The sequence below is a fragment of the Mercenaria mercenaria genome, chromosome 2, assembly GCF_021730395.1.
Source record: "Mercenaria mercenaria strain notata chromosome 2, MADL_Memer_1, whole genome shotgun sequence".
In the NCBI taxonomy this organism is placed as follows: domain Eukaryota; kingdom Metazoa; phylum Mollusca; class Bivalvia; order Venerida; family Veneridae; genus Mercenaria; species Mercenaria mercenaria.
Window position 1 is genome coordinate 87,704,264 of NC_069362.1, and position 21,840 is coordinate 87,726,103.

Below are 21,840 nucleotides of genomic sequence, written 5' to 3' on the forward strand. Positions count from 1 at the left end.
ACATACACAAAACATGTACCTTGTGCCTCAGCTACAGTAAGACAAGCAGAATTGTTTCCTACAGCTGAAAACTTATCTTTGACCATGACACGCTGGGCTCTAGTTGTACAGATAACTGCTACATTACTTGCTGGTACCTGGTAACTCGTTACCAAGGAAACTGCTATCCTCACCTGAAAATTGCAAACATGATATCATAGGCTGCTCATGAAGGATGGAATGGTAACATGAAGAAATACTGTAACCTCAAGATTTACACTGACTTTCAAGGATATAAACATATGTCAACTTTACAGCAAGTCTTGTGTATAAACCCTGCCAGTATGTTAGATTGTGACTAAAACTGAACTTATAAAATCTAACCTGCGTATCAAAAATGAATCCAATCAATTCATCCTTTCAAAATGTCCAATACTCCAAAAATGGTTATTCTTACATCTGAACCAAAACAAAGATTAACATAAAGAGTCATAAAAAAAGATGTATAAAAAAGTACTTACAGCAAAGTCAGCCTGGTCACTATTACAAATTGTATCTTCCCTCTGTGATCCAACATCAAGTAGATGTGTACTTTCTGTACCCTTCAGTTTACAAAAAGCTACTGGTTTAGTTCTTCCTGCAGGCCAGTTCAAGATGGAAGGCTGTCTCTGTCCCATTGTACCACACAGGAGTCGACCTTCATAACTATTCTTAGATGGGAAATCCACTATACCCTCATGCTATAAAAATAAAATGCCTTTTCATGAAAAAGGTTTAAGAAACTAGACATCTGAACAGACAATTATGCATACTATGGCATTTTTTTAAGTTACTGTACTCCTTTCAAAACAACAACAACAACATTTAACATTCTGCCAGTTGAAAGAAGAAAAATAGGTGAATGTTTAACATAAAGGCAGGTGTTCAGGGTGCAACTGAAAATTGGATATACTGGAAAATAATAATTTATGTTTCTTTGCAATACCATCATTGATTTTTCACCAATAATAGGTTTCTGCAATACTCCAAGAGCCAACTTTTTTCCTCATTTCATCCTCCAAAACAAATGAAATCCTAATCCAAACAAGAGTGCCAGACTGTCAAAAAATACGCCCATCTAAATACTCAGTTACGTAAATTCAAGGGCCATAATCCAAGAGTGCCTGGTGGTTATCAAACTTGGCTGAGATATTATGACCAAAAACATTATCACCAAGTTTGGTGAAGATCGGATGAAAACTGTTCGACTTCGAGGTCGGACAAAGCTAAATTGGCAGTTTTTCGAGTAATTCAAGGGCCATAATCCCAGAGTGCCTGGGGCGATTTGGGTGGTTATCGAACTTGGCCTTATGCCCATAAACATTGTCAGCAAGTTGGTGAAGATCGGATGAAAACTGTTTGACTTAGAGCGCGGACATGCTTTTGGACACCGACCACCCGCCCGCCTGCCACGGGTGTTCACATAATATGCCCCGCTCTTTCTGAGACGGGCATATAAAAAGGATTCTAAATTTAGTATCTAGGGGCATATTTAATCAATTAAACCATAAAATTACAATTTTTGTAGGTACAATACAGTGTCATATGCTTACTGTTATAAAATACAAAACATAAATATCTGCATACTATTCTTGCTTTAAATGAGGAAACAGTCCCGATGTGAATGCCGAGTCATTAATCTGCCCCAGTGAATCATTTGTATACCCCTGACTAGTATCAGTTTATCAGATTCAATATTCTGACAGCGTTTTATGTAATACTTCCCAAGTACCACTGCCAGATAATGGTGAAAATTTAAATAAATCTAGCCTGGTATGTCACATAAGATATCAAACACAATTTCTAGATATCACTTATAAAATTTTGGCCTGGTATATTTTGGGTATGTATGGCTGTAAGGATTACAAACGACAGGGATATTACCAAATTGCTTTTTCCCTCACCTGTTCCATTGAATGATTGATCAAACCTGAACCTCTGCCTTTGAAATTTCACTTTTTTTGATGATGAATACCATGTCCAATATAATTTTTCATGTTACTTCAAGCAAAAATTCCCCCACTTTTATTTGCCATAAAGCAATTAGTACTAAATATACTGCTACTTACCACTCTATACTGAACATTCAAATACACTGCCAAACTCAAATAATCTTTCATTATGGACCTTCCTAACCCAAGAACTTTAGCAGCCTCATTAGTAACGTGTGGACCTATCTGGTTAACATCCCCGATAATTGTCACCTGGTTTGCCTCTCGGTGTAATGACAGTGGAACCAGCAACTCAAGCTCAGAACCAGAATTAGCATCATCAATAATTATCTGAAATGATTGAAATATAAAAACAGTTCTAGTTAAAAGTCTCATGAATTTGATGAATATTTCTCAAGAAAAATCATTTAAATTGCAACTAGCTATTGATAATTTCTTCTGGAAAAAATCAACGAATATCCGGGAAGGAAATATCCAACTTAAACTGAAGTGCTCTTAATTCACTCAGTCTCATCTTTAAACACTTTGTAGTTTAAATAAATCATAATACAGAAACAATCCACCAAAAATAATGATACAAGCACTTGTTGAAATATACTGAAGCATTTTATTTTATTGAAAATATGTACTGAGACAGGATCTCTGTGCTATTTTTAGCACATCTTAATCAAAATAGGAAATACACCTACCAGTTAAACATACAAAATAGTCTAATATGAAAGTGTATCACAACTACTTGTATAGGAGTGATGAAAAATCTTTATTTATTATTCATTTTATTTAGGTTAAGTGGTTGTTTATTATTCTTCACTTTTGTGTTGTAAATGAACATGGTTTACAAACTGAAGCGAATTTGCATATGAACCAGATGTATATGTCCAATAGTATTATTGATAAGCAGGCATATTTTCAGTTATTTTGCAATTAATCAACCAATTCTGCCATAACCGAAGACTTGCTGCAATAAATAACACATAACTTGACTAATTTATGATAGTTCATACTTTTACATATAATATACCAGCACAACTGTGCTGTCCCTGCTCTATATTACCAGCACTGTCATTTTTAATGTGTATTCACTGGAAGTATTTAAAATACTGATAAAACACTCAACTTTTTTAAAATGAAATTTTGTGTTTTTGACCAAAGTGTATAATCTGTACAGACATGAACCAGTAGATGTAAGATTATGATATAATTACTGGAATTCTAGTTCTTTGTGTAGACAGATGTGACCACAAATACACAAAAAAAATTAGTCCTGCATTATTACGACTGATTTCAAAATAAAAGTAGTCCCACATGAATAAGAATGATTTCACAGTAATAACTTATACCTGTTGAATGTTAGTGTTACAAGTTATCTTTGGTAGACCAGCAGTTACACAGGTACACAATATTACATCAGCTTCTCTTAACACAGCAGTCTCAACCTTAGTCAGTAACTCTGAGAACTCATCAAACTGATCCTCGGATATATCATCAGGATACAGAGAAAATAGTGTTTCATACTCCTGAAACAGAGATATATGAATACAATGTACAGTGAAAAAATGTTTCCTACTCTTGAAACAAGAGATATAGGAATACAGTGAAAATAGAGATTCATACTCCTGAAACAGAGATGTATGAATACAGTGAAAACTTGTTTCATACTCTTGAAATAAAGATATATGAATACAGTAAAATAGTGTTTTATATTCTTCAAATAGAGATATATGAATACAGTAAATATGGAGTTTCATACTCCTGAAAGAGCGATGAATACAGTGAAAATAGTGTTTCATACTCTTGAAATAGATATATGATTACAGTGAAAAATTGTTTCATACTCTTGAAACAGATATATGAATACAGTGAAAATAGTGTTTCATACTCTTGAAATAGAGATATATGAATACAGTGAAAATAGTGTTTCATACTCTTGAAACAGAGATATATGAATACAGTGAAAATTGTTTCATACTTTTGAAACAGAGATATATGAATAAAGTGAAAATAGTGTTTCATACTCTTGAAACAGAGATATATGAATACAGTGAAAAACTGTTTCATACTCTTGAAACAGAGATATATGAATACATTGAAAAATTGTTTCATACTCTTGAAACAGAGATATATGAATACAGTGAAAAACTGTTTCATACTCTTGAAACAGAGATATATGAATACAGTGAAAATAGTGTTTCATACTCTTGAAACAGAGATATATGAATACAGTGAAAAATTGTTTCATACTCTTGAAACAGAGACATATGAATACAGTGAAAATAGTGTTTCATAGTCTTGAAATAGATAATTTATATGAATACAGTGAAAATAGTGTTTGATACTCTTGAAACAGAGATATATGAATACTGTGAAAAATTGTTTCATACTCTTGAAAAAGAGATATATGAATACTGTGAAAATAGTGTTTCATACTCTTGAAACAGAAATATATGAATACAGTGAAAATAGTGTTTCATACTCTTGAAACAGAGATATATGAATACAGTGAAAAATTGTTTCATACTCTTGAAACAGAGATATAAGAATACAGTGAAAAATTGTTTCATACTCTTGAAACAGAGATATATGAATACAGTGAAAATAGTGTTTCATACTCTTGAAACAGAGATATATGAATACAGTGAAAAACTGTTTCATACTCTTGAAACAGAGAGATATGAATAGTGAAAATAGTGTTTCATACTCTTGAAACAGAGATATATGAATACAGTGAAAAATTGTTTCATACTCTTTAAACAGAGAGATAAGAATCCAGTGAAAAATTGTTTCATACTCTTGAAACAGAGATATATGAATACAGTGAAAATAGTGTTTCATACTCATGAAACAGAGAAATATGAATACAGTGAAAAATTGTTTCATACTCTTGAAAGAGAGATATATGAATACAGTGAAAAATTGTTTCATACTCTTGAAACAGAGATATACGAATACAGTGAAAATAGTGTTTCATACTCTTGAAACAGAGAGATATGAATACAGTGAAAATAGTGTTTCATAGTCTTGAAATAGATAATTTATAAATATGAATACAGTGAAAATAGTGTCTCGTAGAACACCTTTTTTAGAGAATACTGAAATATAGTATTGAGTGTACAGATCTGATAATTTCAGAGTGAAAAGTATCAAATCTATTTTCTGCTGGTATAGAACTATACAATGGATAAAATGTCAAAACAACTGAAAAATAAAACAAGAAATATAAAGAAAATTTGTTTTACAAGTTAGAGCAAAATGTCATTTACTCTTAACACCAGCTCTTATACTTTCACCTGTGGCTATGTTCCTCATACAAAATATATTCAGGTGTTCACTCAGTGAAAGGTATTTCCATGGTACTACAAACATCCTTCATACACTCATGAAATAAAGCATTCTGTACACATGGGCATAATTTCAGTATTTTAACTGTATTCATTTAAATCAAGCTATAAACTAGTAATAAAATATAAAAGGCAGTTAAGCAGAACCTTTTGAACTTGGGAGAGGTAAATGCCAGAATTTTTCTGACCAAATAAGATGACCATCTATCAAGAGGTTAGTGAGAAGTTGTCTGTTCTTCTGTTTTAGCTTTAGGCGTAAAAAAAAAATTGTTTGTTTCCGGTATCCCGACCTACCCTAAATTTCTGGCCCGACCCTAAATGTTTTTATGGTCTTGGAGAATATTTTTTTCAACTTTTTTACAAAAAGATGCAAAACTGCACTTTTTATGCTTTAAACATGGCCAGTGATGTTAGAAATCAACTAACAGTTGCTCTAAAGGCATAAACCCCTTATTTGTAATCATTTTTTGACAAAAAAATAATTTCCGAAAAGTCTCCCTTAATAAAAAAAATTTCCCAAAAAAAAAAAAAAAAAATTTCCGACCTACCTACCCTAATTTTTTTGAGCATGTTACTGTTAACAAAGAATTTTTTTTTTAGGCCTTAGCAATCCGTAAATTAGTTAATCAAAATGATTTTGGAAAAGTTGATAAAGATCCATCCAGGGATGCATCTCAACAAGTTTGGCTACCATGAATAAAGTGGTTTAAGAGGAAAGAAACGTTTAAAGCTTAAGTTAAACTGTCTAAACATGGTGAAGGGCACTCCATGCAAGGACAGTGTTCGAAATAAGCGCCTGTCCGATTGCCCTGGCAAGTAAAAAACCATGACGGGCAAGTAAAACTGACTGCTAAATTGCCCGACGGGCAAGCTGCAAAAATAGTCTTTGACTTACACCGCCAGCCCAAAGCCCGAGTCGAGTAATTTGCAGATCAGTCGAGTATAAAATCCAACCTTCACGCTCAACTGGTCGAATGAATTTAACCCCTAATATCCAACAAATGTCAATTGTGTACACTTTTTACATCCGAAGTTTTCGAAGGAAAACAAAATCAATACAATGTGACGTAACGTGATTAGCTCCGCCCCGTAACTAATCAAAGCGGTGTTTAACTCTTGATGACTGACTGCCTCCTAAAGCATCATGTTTGATAAAGAGACCATCAGTAAATCGTGTTTTATAAAGAGACCGTCTGTAAAATGTAATCCGTCATTCACATCAGCGGACATGTTGGGAAGGCGCTGATTGCCGATAATAAAAAGATTAAGAGTTGGTAAGTTGTTTGCTCCAAAGTCGGAAGACAATAGAAATAATTGTCGCAATGATACCGACAATTCCAGCACAAAACAAGAGGACCATGATGGTCCTGAATCGCTCACCTATCCCCACATGACTCAGTGTTGAACTGAGGATGACATCGTTATTTCTATTATTTGACATAGTGACCTAGTTTTTGAGCACGTGACCTAGATATCATCAAGATAAAAAATTCTGACCAATTTTCATGAAAATCCATTGAAAAATATGGCCTCTAGAGAGGTCACAAGGTTTTTCTATTATTTGACCTAATGACCTAGTTTTTGAAGGCACGTGACCCACTTTTAAACTTGACCTAGATATCATCAAGATGCACATTCTCACAAATTTTCATGAAGATCTTGTAAAAAATATGGCCTCTAAAGAGGTCACAAGGTTTTTCTATTTTTCGATCTACTGACCTAGTTTTTGACCGCACATGACCCAGTTACGAACCTGACCTAGATATCATCAAACTGAACATTCTCAACAATTTTCATGAAGATCCATTGAGAAATATGGCCTCTAGAGAGGTCACAAGGTTTTTCTATTTTTTGACCTACTGACCTAGTTTTTGACCCCACGTGACCCAGTTTCGAACCTGACCTAGATATCATCAAGGTGAACATTCTGACCAACATTCATGAAGATCTCATGAAAAATATGGCCTCTAGAGAGGTCACAAGGTTTTTCTATTTTTAGATCTACTGACCTAGTTTTTGACCCCACGTGACCCAGTTTCAAACCTGACCTAGATATCATCAAGGTGAACATTCTGACCAAAATTCATGAAGATCTCATGAAAAATATGGCCTCTAGAGAGGTCACAAGGTTTTTCTATTTTTAGATCTACTGACCTAGTTTTTGACCGCACGTGACCCAGTTTCGAACTGGACCTAGGTATCACCAAGGTGAACATTCTGACCAATTTTCATGTAGATCCATTGAGAAATATGGCCGCTAGAGAGGTCACAAGGTTTTTCTATTTTTAGACCTACGGACCTAGTTTTTAACCCCACGTGACCCAGTTTCGAAATTAACCTAGATATCATCAAGGTAAACGTTCTGACCAATTTTCATGAAGATCCATTGAAAAATATGATCTCTAGAGAGGTCACAAGGTTTTTCTATTTTTAGACCTACTGACCTAGTTTTTGACCGCACGTGACCCAGTTTCGAACTGGACCTAGATATCACCAAGGTGAACATTCTGACCAATTTTCATGTAGATCCATTGAGAAATATGGCCGCTAAAAGAGGTCACAAGGTTTTTCTATTTTAGACCTACTGACCTAGTTTTTAATCCCACGTGACCCAGTTTCAAACTTGACCTAGATATCATCAAGGTGAACATTCTGACCAATATTCATGAGATCTCATGAAAAATATGGCCTCTAGAGAGGTCACAAGGTTTTTCTATTTTTTAGACCTCTGACCTAGTTTTTGAACCCCACATGACCCAGTTTCAAACTTGACCTAGATATCATCAAGGTGAACATTCTGACCAATATATATGAAGATCTCATGAAAAATATGGCCTCTAGAGAGGTCACAAGGTTTTTCTATTTTTAGATCTACTGACCTAGTTTTTAACCCCACGTGACCCAGTTTCGAACTTGACCTAGATATCATCAAGGTGAACATTCTGACCAATATTCATGAAGATCTCATGAAAAATATGGCCTCTAGAGAGGTCACAAGGTTTTTCTATTTTTAGACCTTCTGACCTAGTTTTTGACCCCACGTGACCCAGTTTCGAACTTGACCTAGATATCATCAAGGTGAACATTCTGACCAATATATATGAAGATCTCATGAAAAATATGGCCTCTAGAGAGGTCAGAAGGTTTTTCTATTTTTAGATCTACTGACCTAGTTTTTAACCCCACGTGATCCAGTTTTGAACTTGTCCTAGATATCATCGAGGTGAACATTCTGAACAATTTTCATGAAGATCCATTGAGAAATATGGCCTCTAGAGAGGTCACAAGGTTTTACTATTTTTAGACCTAATGACCTAGTTTTTGACCCCACGTGACCCAGTTTCGAACTTGACCTAGATATCATCAAGGTGAACATTCTGACCAATATTCATGAAGATCTCATGAAAAATTTGGCCTCTACAGAGGTCACAAGGTTTTTCTATTTTTAGACCTACTGACCTAGTTTTTGACCCCACGTGACCCAGTTTCGAACTTGACCTAGATATCATCAAGGTGAACATTCTGACCAATTTTCATGAAGATCTTGTGATATATATGGCCTCTAGAGAGGTCACAAGGTTTTTCTATTTTTAGACCTACTGACCTAGTTTTTGAAGGCACGTGACCCAGTTTCGAACTTGACCTAGATATCATCAAGATGAACATTCTGACCAACTTTCATAAAGATCCCATGAAAAATGTGACCTCTAGAGTGGTCACAAGCAAAAGTTTACGGACGCATGGACGCACGACGGACGACGGACACCGCGCGATCACAAAAGCTCACCTTGTCACTTTGTGACAGGTGAGCTAAAAAGATAAATGAATAAATTTTATTTGCTAATTGGTGAGTAAAATAGACAGTTCAAAGTCAAAGTTAAAAAACTTTTTCCGATGAGTAATAAATTTGCTACTTACTTTGAAATTTCAATTATAAATCCTGCTTTTACAGTATTAAAAAAGAACACTTACACACACTTCAATCCGTCTCCTATTTAGGTTACACAACTGATATCTATGACACATTTTGATGCACATGGCAGCTGACTTTAAAGGCAAATTTTCCTTTATTGATTTTCGGTATTGCTCTTTGATGTGGGATGAAAGTTAACTGGTTGGACATTGTGGGGGTGATTGACGTAATTTGACATAATTCTACGAGGTTTATAAAAATGTACATTAGTTTTTTTTGTGGATTTTTATTATGTAGAGGATGAACAGTAAGTTTGTTGATTTTAATATTTAATGCTGACTGTTGCAAATGCTGACTGTTGCTATACTTATAATAAAACTATAAAATAGTTTTTGTTAAATATAATGTTTTCTTATCATTCTAGTGGTCCTTTTCTTTAAATTGTATAACTTTACACCATGTTTTGAACCAGTTAAATATGAAGATGATATTCCTGATAAGGATGATGATAAGGGTCATTGTACAAAGTAATACTAGGACTCCCAAGAAAATTTAAAAAGGACCGCAAAATCTGAATGTTAGGCAGTCCCGACTCCATGAAATTGGTTCCTTATGGAAGCGGTCTGCTCTGAATGAGAAATATAACTTTGATGATTAGGATGATGATGAGCCAGAGTTACCACAGGAGGCTGTGTTTTCGTTTGTTCTGACTTTCAGAGAATAAATAATAAAGAAAATGTTATGACTATTCATTTACAGGAATGTATTGCTCTAAAAAGCAATGCTGTTTCATTTCATACAATGCTGAAATACAAATTATTTTTCAGGCTAGCAAAGTTAACTTGAATTTTGGCTAGTACTATTTCAAAGGCGCTAGCCCGAACGTTCTGGGATTGAACGTGTTTTTAAAGAAGAGATCCAGGGCAAGTTGGAATCTAAGGGGACAAGTTGAAATCAGTTCTAGGTTGCCCTACGGGCAAGTTGGAATTCAGATTTATTTCACACACTGCAAGGAGGCTACAGATGATTAGCTGAAATTCTAATAATAGTTTAAGAGAAAGATGGATTACAAAGGATGACTGATGCCAGACTGTCCATCAATACTGATAAAGTCAACTTCACCTTTGTAACCTTTTGTTCAGTTAAGTTTAAAACAGCAGATCTCTACTTACAGTTAGAGATTTACTAAAAGGTGACCCTGAACGTCTGACCAGGTCGTACAATGATAGAACAGAGTAATTAGCCTTGATTTCATCCACATCTTGACTACTATATGGCATTATACGTGTTACATCTTTTGGCGACGGATGTACAACTCTTTCTACACTGTTGCTATAAACTCTGACTACTCTCGGACAATTTGGCTTCAGGGACAGAAAGTACTCTGAAAACAAAACAAAACTACTGTATTTAAATAAATCACTCATTTTTGTGTATAATAAATTTAATATTCAATACACAAAACTTCAAGTGTAAAGTGAAACAAAGTACAGGGGAAAATGTCATAGATTTTTAAACAATTCTTAGCATATTTGTTTCCACATCTGATTCAACAGCTACGATGTTATGTGTACTGAATGATGAGTTGAAACAGTGTGTCAACTACGCGGGTATAACCACCGGCGTGTAAGGCTCCCTCCCAAGACAGAATCTGACACTGCATAAAGGTATTCAACAAATACTTATAAACTAGAGATTGTTTTTCAAGTAAAACAAATGCCTCCCACAACTTAACATGCAAAAATTGTCAGGGGTGTTGCTAGGACAACTTTTGTGACATACAGAATGATGTTCCTACGGTACAGTAATTATGTGGCTACTCCTTTATTCTCTCTTTTTGTTCTTTTTATAGCTATGAAAAAACATTTTACCCACACATAAGAAACAGAATGAATAGAATTACTGTTATCTATTGTTCTCCTTGCCACATAGCTATCCTGCTGTATGTGCAGACAGACAGACAGCACTATATCAATATGTCTCCTCCACTACAAGTGGGAAACATAATTATTAAACCACCTTCCTTTTCTTGACAACTGAGCCCTTCAAAACAGTTATCAATTACATGACATACCTGTAAGAATATCCAGAGTAGTTTCCCTTGGTGCACACATTAACACCTGCTGTTTAGGTCCACTAACACCTCTGTTGCGCTGAGCATATATGAAGCCCAGTTTGGCAGCCAACACAGATTTTCCAGAGCCCACACATCCCTGTATGACAGTGAGGGGCTGTTCCACTGACATTTTAAGGGCTGCTTCTTGTTGCTGATTAGGTACATGTAGAACTCCTCTACATGACTGAAGCAATGAATCAACATCTGTGAACTGTACTGTAAGCAAAATATTGTTCAATTAATATCTCTGTATTTTGCAATGTATTCCATCATTAGTTTTTTGTTTGATTTTAGGAAAACACATTAGATGCAAATCTGAAAATAAGCATTAAACTAGTGAACATCAGAAATAATTTGACCCGGACATATCAAACAAGTCTACTAAAAAAAGTAAAACATTTCTGTAGCTTATCCATTTTATTACAACTTGTTTGGAAACTACTGTGGAATCATCGAATTTTGTGGACACAAAATTTGCAGTATAGGCCAAAAAGGCTATTACATGGGACTTTAAACTTGAACATGCATTGAATGTCAAATTTAATGGTTCATTGGGATTAACCCTTATCATGCTGGACACAATTGATTCTGCCTTTGCAACCAGTGTAGATCATGATCAGCCTGCACTTCCGTGCAGTCTGATCATGATCTGCACTGTTCGCCATTCAGTCAGTATCTTTTTGGTAAGCACCCCTTTTAACAGTTAATGGTACTGTCCAAATTGAAAGATAGACAAGTTCATTATAGAAATTTAGCAGGCCAAGGATTAAATTTCCTGGACTGACTCAATCAAAGTATCACATTTACTCCCAACACTCACAATTTCACAATATAATTTGTACAGTACTTTATATTAGTGGAGAGAATAGAAAAGGTGACAAAAGTGCCTGAATACTTTTTTTAAGCATTGGAGGTAAATAAAGATTGAAAAGTTACATTTATCTGTAGGTGTCTGTCTTAATATAACATCCTGGGCCAACTTGGTGCTGTACTCGAGACTTCTTAGTGAATACAGCATCATTCTGAAATTGGTAAAAAAACATGTATATCCCAAATGAACTAGAAATGGATTAGAAAATAAAGCACAAATGCTAAGGGATTAACAAGAGCTCGTTGAACACGAAATGCCCCCCTTGATGCATTTAGTAATTGCACAAGGAACAGAAATTATATGCTCACTGTAAACAAAAGTACATTCTAAGTTTTTCCCTATATAAGTCTATATGAACCATTTGACCTCTGAGGCAGGGCCATATTTGACCCGAGAGGGATAACTTGAACAAACTTGGTAGAGAACCACTAAATGATGCTACATTACAAAATACCAAAGCCATAGACTTTGCGGTTTGGACAAGAAGATTTTCAAAGTTTTTCCCTATATAAGTATATGTAAACCATGTGACCCCCAGGGCGGAGCCATATTTGACCCTAGGGGAATAATCTGAATCATCTTAGTAGAGGATCACTAGATGATGTCATATACAAAATATCAAAGCCCTAGGCCCTGTGGTTTTGGACAAGAGGCTTTTCAAAGTTTTTTCCTATATAAGTCTATATAAACCATGTGACCCTAGGGGTGGGGCCATATTTGACCCCAGGGAAATAATCTGAACAATCTTGGTAGAGGACCACTAGATTTTGCTACATATCAAATATCAAAGCCCTAGGCCCTATGGTTTTGGACAAGAAGATCAGAAACCATTTAACTGTTTCTGGCCAATGTGACCTTGACCTTTGACCTAATGACCTCAAAATCAATAGGGGTCATCTGCTGGTCATGGCCAACCTAACTAACATGTTCCTTACACTAGACCCAAGCGTTCTTGAGTTATTGCCTGGAAACCATTTTACTGTTCCTGGTCACTGTGACCTTGACCTTTGACATACTGACCTCAAAATCAATAGGGGTCACCTGTTGGTCATGACCAACCTCCCTATCAATTTTCGTGACCCTAGGCCTAAGCGTTCTTGAGTTATAATCCGGAAACCGTTTTACTGTTCAGGGTCACTGTAACCTTGACCTTTAACATACTGACTTCAAAATCAATAGGGTTCATCTGCTGGTCATTACCAACCTCCCTATCAACTTTCATGATCCTAGGCTCAAGTGTTCTTGAGTTATCATCCGGAAACCGTTTTACTGTTCAGGGTCACTGTGACCTTGACCTTTAACATACTGACCTCAAAATCAATAGGGTCATCTGCTGGTCATTACCAACCTCCCTATCAACTTTCATGATCCTAGGCACAAGTGTTCTTGTGTTATCATCCGGAAACGGATAGGTCTACATTCTGACCGACCGACATCTGCAAAACAATATACCCCTCCTTTTTCAAAGGGGGGCATAATTATTCCATCAAGAGGATGTTACAGATAACAATGGATAAAATTTTTGGAATGAAGGCCGCTTACAAGTATTTTGCATACATCTATAATCACTGAAAAAAAAACATATAAATGTCTGAATCAGTTCTCCAGATCATGAATAAGTCTGGTATTAGAGATTTTATAGATGTATGGATAAATGACAGCCTATACAGGGCTCTCGCGAGTGGGCGATTTGAGCGAAATAGGTGCTTTGGAACTTCAAACTTCGCTCAAAACTAACCTCAAAGCGAAATGCAAGTCGCCAGATTTTCTTTGATATCCGCATTCGCTAATTACCGCTTCCCAGACTGTTGACAATTTGCATGGTGTCAAAATGAGTGTTGAATACACAGAGACACACGCCGATGGCATAATTTAAGCTCCGCCTACTTCAAGTACTTGCAAGATTTTCCCAAGAAGTGTGAAAGCGAATCAAATTATCCGATACACCAGAGTCGATTGTGTTCAACCAACTAGCGCCGCGGTTACGTCTTTGACACTTTGCGTTTAATTGTCAACATGTTAAAGAGCAAAAAACAATGTTTTATAAAGAAATTGCGGATTAATCATGCGATTAATTGGAATATTGTACACAATTATTTGTTATCTATGATAAAAGAATGACATGTAATGTATTAACTATGTTAAATTGACTTCCATTGATGAATTGATCTGAATATGTATTTCTCAAGGTGGTGACTCGCTGTTAATAATAAATACTTCATACAGATATCATCAAAAATCGGCGTGTTTGATTTAATAACAGCATTGGCTTGAATTTTGAAAACGACTTTTTTTCAGAATTTTGTAATGAAACAATAACCAATAGTACTGTATGGGAAATGACCTAACTAAGAAAATGAATTGTCACTTCAATGTTTTATATATAGAAACAAGAATATTACAGCCGCCTTTCGTATCACTCAACAGCATTGTGGTTGAGGAGGTCTTCCCACTTCTCCCTAAAGTCTCCCCACTTCTCCCAAAAAATTGGACCTAGCTAGACCCCTGCTATACAATAATCAAGGATACATGACATTATTAAGATGTCTTTCGTGTATATAACAAGTCTTCTTTTTCAAAACTGTCTTCAAAACTGTCTACTTAGCTCTCTTTTCAGAAAAGAAAATGTAATTTTAATAAAGATTACCTATCTGCCTCTGTCCTCATGATGAGCTCTATTGTACATGTTCTTCTCCTTACAAGCATTACAGGCAAGGGCACATCACTCTGAACCAACTGAAGTTTTAACGTAGCTGTTCCATTACCAAGGGCAACACCAATTACAGTGCAGTGTCCTACCCATGTGAAAATACCTCCTGTGTTAACCAGCTGTGCTATCTCTTCACTCAATCCCGAATTATTTGGTAAAGTAACATTACTATAGCGTATGCAGACAAAGTCGGAAAAGTAGGCGTTACAATACGAAATATTGTCTGGATTAAACAACATCTTCTGCTCAAAATTAGAAGATATCTTCATTTGTCTCTGTTTCATAAATGTCAGGGGAAGAGTAATGTAACCAATCATTGTGCTAGGTACAGCTTCTTGCTTCCACTCTATCGGTACATTGTTAACTAGAATACGATCATTATTCTCAACAGCTTTACTAGCGGCTTCCATCTCTAATATTGGCATCCACACTTTCTGATAGCTTCTGATGTCCATACAGTTTGCACCACTTGGCTCCACAATATTGTGTTTGTTAGCAAAGCAAGTGTCTGGATGTTGAGCATGCTGCAAACATATATCTAGATGATTAGTCAGGTTAAATAACTGGATGTATGGTGATAACAGAGGATTGTTGGAACCTGACCTTGCTGAAAGTTGTACCAGTAGTAGCTGATTGGCTGACAGCTGGAGGGAAAACTCTGTTAAATGTTTAATATTTCCTAATTTGTGCACTTCTGATGTCACATCTTCAATGTAATTACCTACCAGTGCAGGGTTACTAACTTGTTTACGTACAATCTCTACAGCAGAGTTAAGTTTCTGCACCCGCATGCCTTCATCCTGCTCCCTTATCGCTATCAGTAACCTCTGCCACTGGAATGCAGGGATTCTGTATATGAATCTATCAGGATTAAGCTCCCCATAATTACTGCCAACAACTGCTTGATGCTGCAACACACCGCAATCATACACTCTTTCTTTCCACTTCAATACAACTCCTCCACTTTCACTGTAAAACGGTGGCTCACATATGCCGAGGGAAACTAAGTCAACATTCTGCAGTGGCAGAACTGAAAGGAGACTTGAGAAGCACATCTGCATGTCTTCTAAATTCAAATTAACGATGACTGAATGTAGAAGTAACGGTCTTGATAGAAGTGCAGAGCTCAACTGAACTAGACGAGCCTCTGCTTCAAATTTCTTCCTGTTAGCAAGAGATTTAGTTGTATCACTGCAAACAGCCTGTATCTCTGGCTGTGTGTATGGACAAGGTTTAGAATCTAAACACGCAGTTAGCAGTCTCTGTACAACAATATCTATGTAACAACTCAGTGGCTGTGTAATCTGTGTGTAAGGTCTACGGTTGATTGTATAATGGTAGTTCCCGTTGCTAATATCGGAACTGCTTACAAATTTCTCCTGCTGTTGAATTGACTGTAACAGGTATAAAGCTACCGCTAACTGGGGATGATTCTCCGGCGACACAATAATATCCTGTATGGTGGCAAAGTCTCCGAGTCCAACTGCATCATTTAGACTGTCCCAAAGTCCTGACACTACATCAATCTGTTCTCTCTTTACAATATTAGCCTGGCGTACAAAGTTTACTGTATGTGTACATGCCAAGCCACATTTACAAATCTCCATTAACGAAGAGTTTAGGAAAGGTTTAGTTAAGGCGATAGAGTTAACAGCGTCTGCTGCGTGTTCCTGCCTCCACCTTCCGAGAGCTTGACTGTCTGGAGCATCTTGCACAAACAACGGTGTCACATCAGGGTAACTTCTCATTACTATCTGAGCAATGTGATACTCTGTCATCACAATCATATCTTGAACAAGCTGACTGGCAAACGATGTTGATTTCTCCAGGGAATTCTCATGATATAGTGAAGCATTTCCCAATCTTTCCTTCCTCCACAGACGGGCAATCTCAAAGAGGACAAGTACACAACTTTTTAAATAGTCCTCATGAGCTGTGGGATCTTGTATTATATCCTGAGCTTCTCGCATACTGAAACTCTTCTTACAGTTAATGATGGTTTTCTGAATATTGACTTGCATTACCTCCCCTGTAGGTTTTACTGTCATCAGAACTGAGAAAGCTAATCTGTCTTCCCCAGGTTTAAGGTTACACAAGTCTGTAGACAGTTTGTTTGGCAACATCTGGACTGGTTCTTCCAAAGCTGGGAAACAGGCCACACCTCGACTCTGTGCCTCAATATCGACGCTACTTCCCTTATTTACAAATGCTGCAACATCAGTAATATGTACGCCAACATGGTAATTACCATCTCCTATCTCATCTATACTAAATGCCCTGCTAGTAGGACTATTGCCGGATGATTCAATGGTGAAACACCAACTTTCCCGCAAATCAAGATTTCTACTGCTGAACATTTCATCAGTCAGATGGAAGTTATCAGGATATAGGTAGTCAACCTCCTCAGCTATACCAGGATTGTACGCCTTCACTAAATGGTGCTCCAGCTCTAAAACCTTCATACATGTTGCAACATCAATACTAACATTGAAAACACCAACCACTATGCACAAAGGTAGTTGTAACTTACTGTCCCATTTTAAGAATCTGGTGATAAACAATTTATCATTTCTACTCAAGATATCTACCTTCTCCATATGACTTAACCTAATCTGTTTGCTCTTTGTGAAGCGGTATACAAACACACTATCTTCTTTGTTCTGTTGTAAGTTAGCTACTGTTGTAACATTAAACATTGGGGATAATCCATTATCAACTGGTACCATAATCCCACCATTATCTCCCATCGTACAAACAATATATCGGTTCTTTAGATCCACAGCTGTATTCAAAACTCCTACAACTTTTCCATATCTCTGACTTCCCTCAGTAACCAGTTCGACCACAACTTCATCATTATGATTACCCTGACCACGCAGCCACCTACTGGGAATATCCAGTTCTGTACTTCTACTCACACCATCAAGTACTTCAGCTTTACATCCCTCATTAACATGTAGCCGAGTTCTAAGATACCTTGCTTCATTGTTCAGTAATGTTTTTAGTTGTTTCTCATCATATGAAGGATAGATAGCTCCGTTTTCAACAACAATATTACTGCCGGCCCTGACAACTGCCTGACCATTCTCCTCTCGTACGGAAACGCTATCCTTTGTCACGTTACCTCCACCTTTGCCATCCAACTTCAACAACTGAAGTAAAACATCATCAGGATCAAATGTAAATTCATCTCCTATCTCATAGTAAGACTCCAAGGATTTCCTCTGAGTCAAAGTTGTGAGAGGAGCTGGTGGAAGACCACGTGTAATTCCTGTTCTTAGTCGGTTAAGGGGTGTAAGGGGACTTTTTAATGCTGCACCATTGTTTAAGGTGCCATTGTTCCTGACAGGTGAAGTGTTCTGTTCTCTACTTGTTATATCATACAGGTTGCTACCAACACTGGTTCTCGTCAGGTAAACATTAGTGGAACCATTTCCACTGGTGGACTGTACACTTGAAGAATAACCCTGTTTAGGTTCTGTACTGCTACTTGTATCAGGTACAACTGATCCAATTTTCTGTCCACCCTGCCGCTCATTTGCAATTTGGAGTAGTCTCTCGCGTGCTGGAGAGTTAAGCAAGTTCTGCACCTGCTGTCGTATGGAATCAAATGTATGATTTTGAGGATACAAACTACTCATGTTCTGACAATGTTTGATGTAGGTACGCCAAACATTCACACATTCACCAACAGCACACAGTGCAACAGGGTCACCAATTACAACCACCAAAGACTGGGCTCGTGTCAGTGCCGTGTTGAGAAGCTTAGAGTCTGACAGGAAACCAAAATCTCCTCCTTCACCATCACATTCTGTTAAAGCATGGTTCTGTACATGTGGGGCCTCTATAAGATATCTGGTCCTCACTGTTGTAATAAACATGGCTCGAAACTCTTTACCTAATAAAAAAATTCACAACTATTAATAGGATCTAGCAGAATTTAGTTAATATTATACTAATTTATTCTAGATTGTGAAAAAAAGGTTCAAGGTTAGGTTTGAACCACTGTTGAGTCTGTTTCCTGGAAGAACCACTACTGCTGCCATACGAGGTGTCACCGTCAGGTGTGGTTGTGATCTCAGAAGGGCCTGAACCTACAACCGCCTAGTTAAGCAACCAACACCTTTAGCACTAAACCACCATTCTACTTCAACAACTTGGTAACAAGAAAACTAAACAATATACAAGAGGACCATGATGGTCCTGAATCGCTCACCTCTTCCCACATGACCCAGTTTTGAGTATGACGTCGTTTTTTCTATTATTTGACATAGTGACCTAGTTTTTAAGCTCATGTGACCCAGTTTTGAACCTGACCTAGATATTATCAAGATAAAAATTCTGACCAATTTTCATGAAAATCCATTGAAAAATATGGTCTCTAGAGAGGTCACAAGGTTTTTCTATTATTTGACCTATTGACCTAGTTTTCGAAGGTACGTGACCCTGTTTTATATTTTACCTAGATATCATCAAGGTGAACATTCTCACTTATTTTCATGAAGATCTCATGAAAAATATGGCCTCTAGAGAGGTCAGAAGGTTTTTCTATTTTTATACCTACTGGCCTAGTTTTTGACCGCACGTGACCCAGTTTCGAAACTGACCTAGATATCATCTAGGTGAACATTCAGATCAATTTTCATGAAGATCCATTGAAAAATATGGCCTCTCGAGAGGTCAAAAGATTTTAATAATTTTAGACCTACTGATCTAGTTTTTGACCGCAGTTGACCCAGTTTCGAACTTGACCTAGATATCATCAAGACGAACATTCAGACCAACTTTCATACAGATCCCATGAAAAGTATGGCCTAAGAGAGGTCACAAGTTTTTTTTTTATTATTTGACCTACTGACCTAGTTTTTTAAGGCACATGACCCAGTTTCGAATTTGACCTAGATATCATCAAGGTGAACATTCTGACCAATTTTTATGGAGATCCATTCACAAGTATGGCCTCTAGAGAGGTCACAAGGTTTTTCTATTTTTAGACCTACTGACCTAGTTTTTGACCGCACATGACCCTGTTTTGAACTTGACCTAGATATCATCAAGATGAACATTCAGACCAATTTTCATGAAAATCCATTGAAATATATGCCCTCTAGAGAGGTCACAAGGTTTTTCTATTTTTAGACCTACTGACCTAGATTTTGACCGCACGTGACCCAGTTTCGAACTTGACCTAGATATCATCAAGATGAACATTCAGACCAACTTTCATACAGATCCCATGAAAAATATGGACTTTAGAGAGGTCACAAGGTTTTTGTATTATTTGACCTACTGACCTAGTTTTTGATGGCATGTGACCCACTTTCGAACTTGACCTAGATATCATCAAGGTGAACGTTCTGACCAATTTTCATGAAGATCTTATGAAATATATGGCCTCTAGAGAGGTCACAAGGTTTTTCTACTTTTAGACCTACTGACCTAGTTTTTGATGGCACGTGACCAAGTTTCAAACTTGACCTAGATGTCATTAAGGTGAACATTCTGACCAATTTTCATAAGATCTTGTGAAATATATGGCCTCTAGAGAGGTCACAAGGTTTTTCTATTTTTAGACCTACTGACCTAGTTTTTGATGGCACGTGACCCAGTTTCGAACTTGACCTAGATATCATCAAGATAAACATTCTGACCAACTTTCATAAAGATCCCATGAAAAATGTGACCTCTAGAGTGGTCACAAGCAAAAGTTTACGGACGGACGCACGGACTGACGACGGACACCGCGCGATCACAAAAGCTCACCTTGTCACTTTATGACAGGTGAGCTAAAAAGTGACAATACGGCCTAAAATTAACAGTATAACTTAAATACAGAAAAAGAGAAGAGTCTGTTCCTAAACAAAAACAGAACGTCTATAAACATTTTCACAGGGATTCGAATAGGAAAACCTCATCAAATCCTAACTAGATATTTCTTTTGAAAAAAAGTGCATGTCTTCCTAGGATGCTTCATTTCAATGGAAGAATGAACAGAGTTGTATTCTACATTCTACACAGCGTCTAATTGTGAGAAATGTAATTATTGCTAAACTGAATCAGGTAATTTAAAACCAGTTACTCCATAATGTTTAATTTAATTCGAAGTTTATGCATTTCAGTATAAATTTTCAAACAATTTTTTTAATTTGCAAGTTTAAAAAATGTTACTTTTTGAAAATTTCGCTGAAAAGCATCACAGACAATTATACTGACATATAAAGTAATCTGCCTAAAATATTAAGTACTGTCTGCTGAAAAATATTTTATTATTTTTTTTATTTTAGAGTAGTATTTTAGAAAGTCTTATCAAGTTGAAATGTGCTAGAAAAATGTGCAATTGTCGGACGTAAAGTCCACCAACCAAACACATTAAATCAATAATTCCACATGTTGGATTTACATAGGCCATGTGATATGCATTGTAATGATCAATTCATGAATTGCATATTTACAAAAATATGCAGCTTATCTATTGCCCTGATGTACCCTGTATGGATACAATATTATATATATTACCTTGAACACCCTGTACCCTTTCAACCATTACGTCTTTCAAAGCAATGTTCCTCTTTTTCAAAGCCTTCCTTATCAATATCACCTATAATCATAAAACGAGACTGCATAGTAACAAGAACGGACTGTTTTATTTTACAATGAATTTCCTTAAAAGGATTCTATATTTCTATTCTACAGCACACTCAGTTGCTGAATGCTGCATCCTATAATGTTATTACCTAAACAGAATGCTCATTCTAGTTTAAAAAAATTTGTTCTACAGCTGATATAAAATTAATATCTTTAAAACAACGCTGTAACAAGAGGACCATGATGGTCCTGAATCGCTCACCTGTTCCCACATGACCAAGTTTTGAGTATGACATCGTTTTTTCTATTATTTGACATAGTGACCAAGTTTTTGAGC

The 21,840-nt window shown here is 36.4% G+C and overlaps 1 protein-coding gene across 1 annotated transcript in view; it reads right to left on the reverse strand.

Annotated features, from left to right (window-relative positions):
• LOC123562345 (helicase with zinc finger domain 2-like) overlaps window positions 1-21,840 on the reverse strand; it is an 89,583-nt gene that overhangs the window by 7,468 nt on the left and 60,275 nt on the right. The window contains exons 24-32 of the mRNA XM_053527106.1: window positions 21,435-21,516; window positions 14,856-18,816; window positions 12,274-12,359; window positions 11,296-11,553; window positions 10,394-10,605; window positions 3,311-3,487; window positions 2,088-2,300; window positions 501-719; window positions 20-173 (exon numbers count right to left, since the gene is read on the reverse strand). Of these exons, the coding sequence (XP_053383081.1) occupies window positions 20-173; window positions 501-719; window positions 2,088-2,300; window positions 3,311-3,487; window positions 10,394-10,605; window positions 11,296-11,553; window positions 12,274-12,359; window positions 14,856-18,816; window positions 21,435-21,516 (5,362 nt within the window). The remainder of the gene's footprint in view (window positions 1-19; window positions 174-500; window positions 720-2,087; window positions 2,301-3,310; window positions 3,488-10,393; window positions 10,606-11,295; window positions 11,554-12,273; window positions 12,360-14,855; window positions 18,817-21,434; window positions 21,517-21,840) is intronic.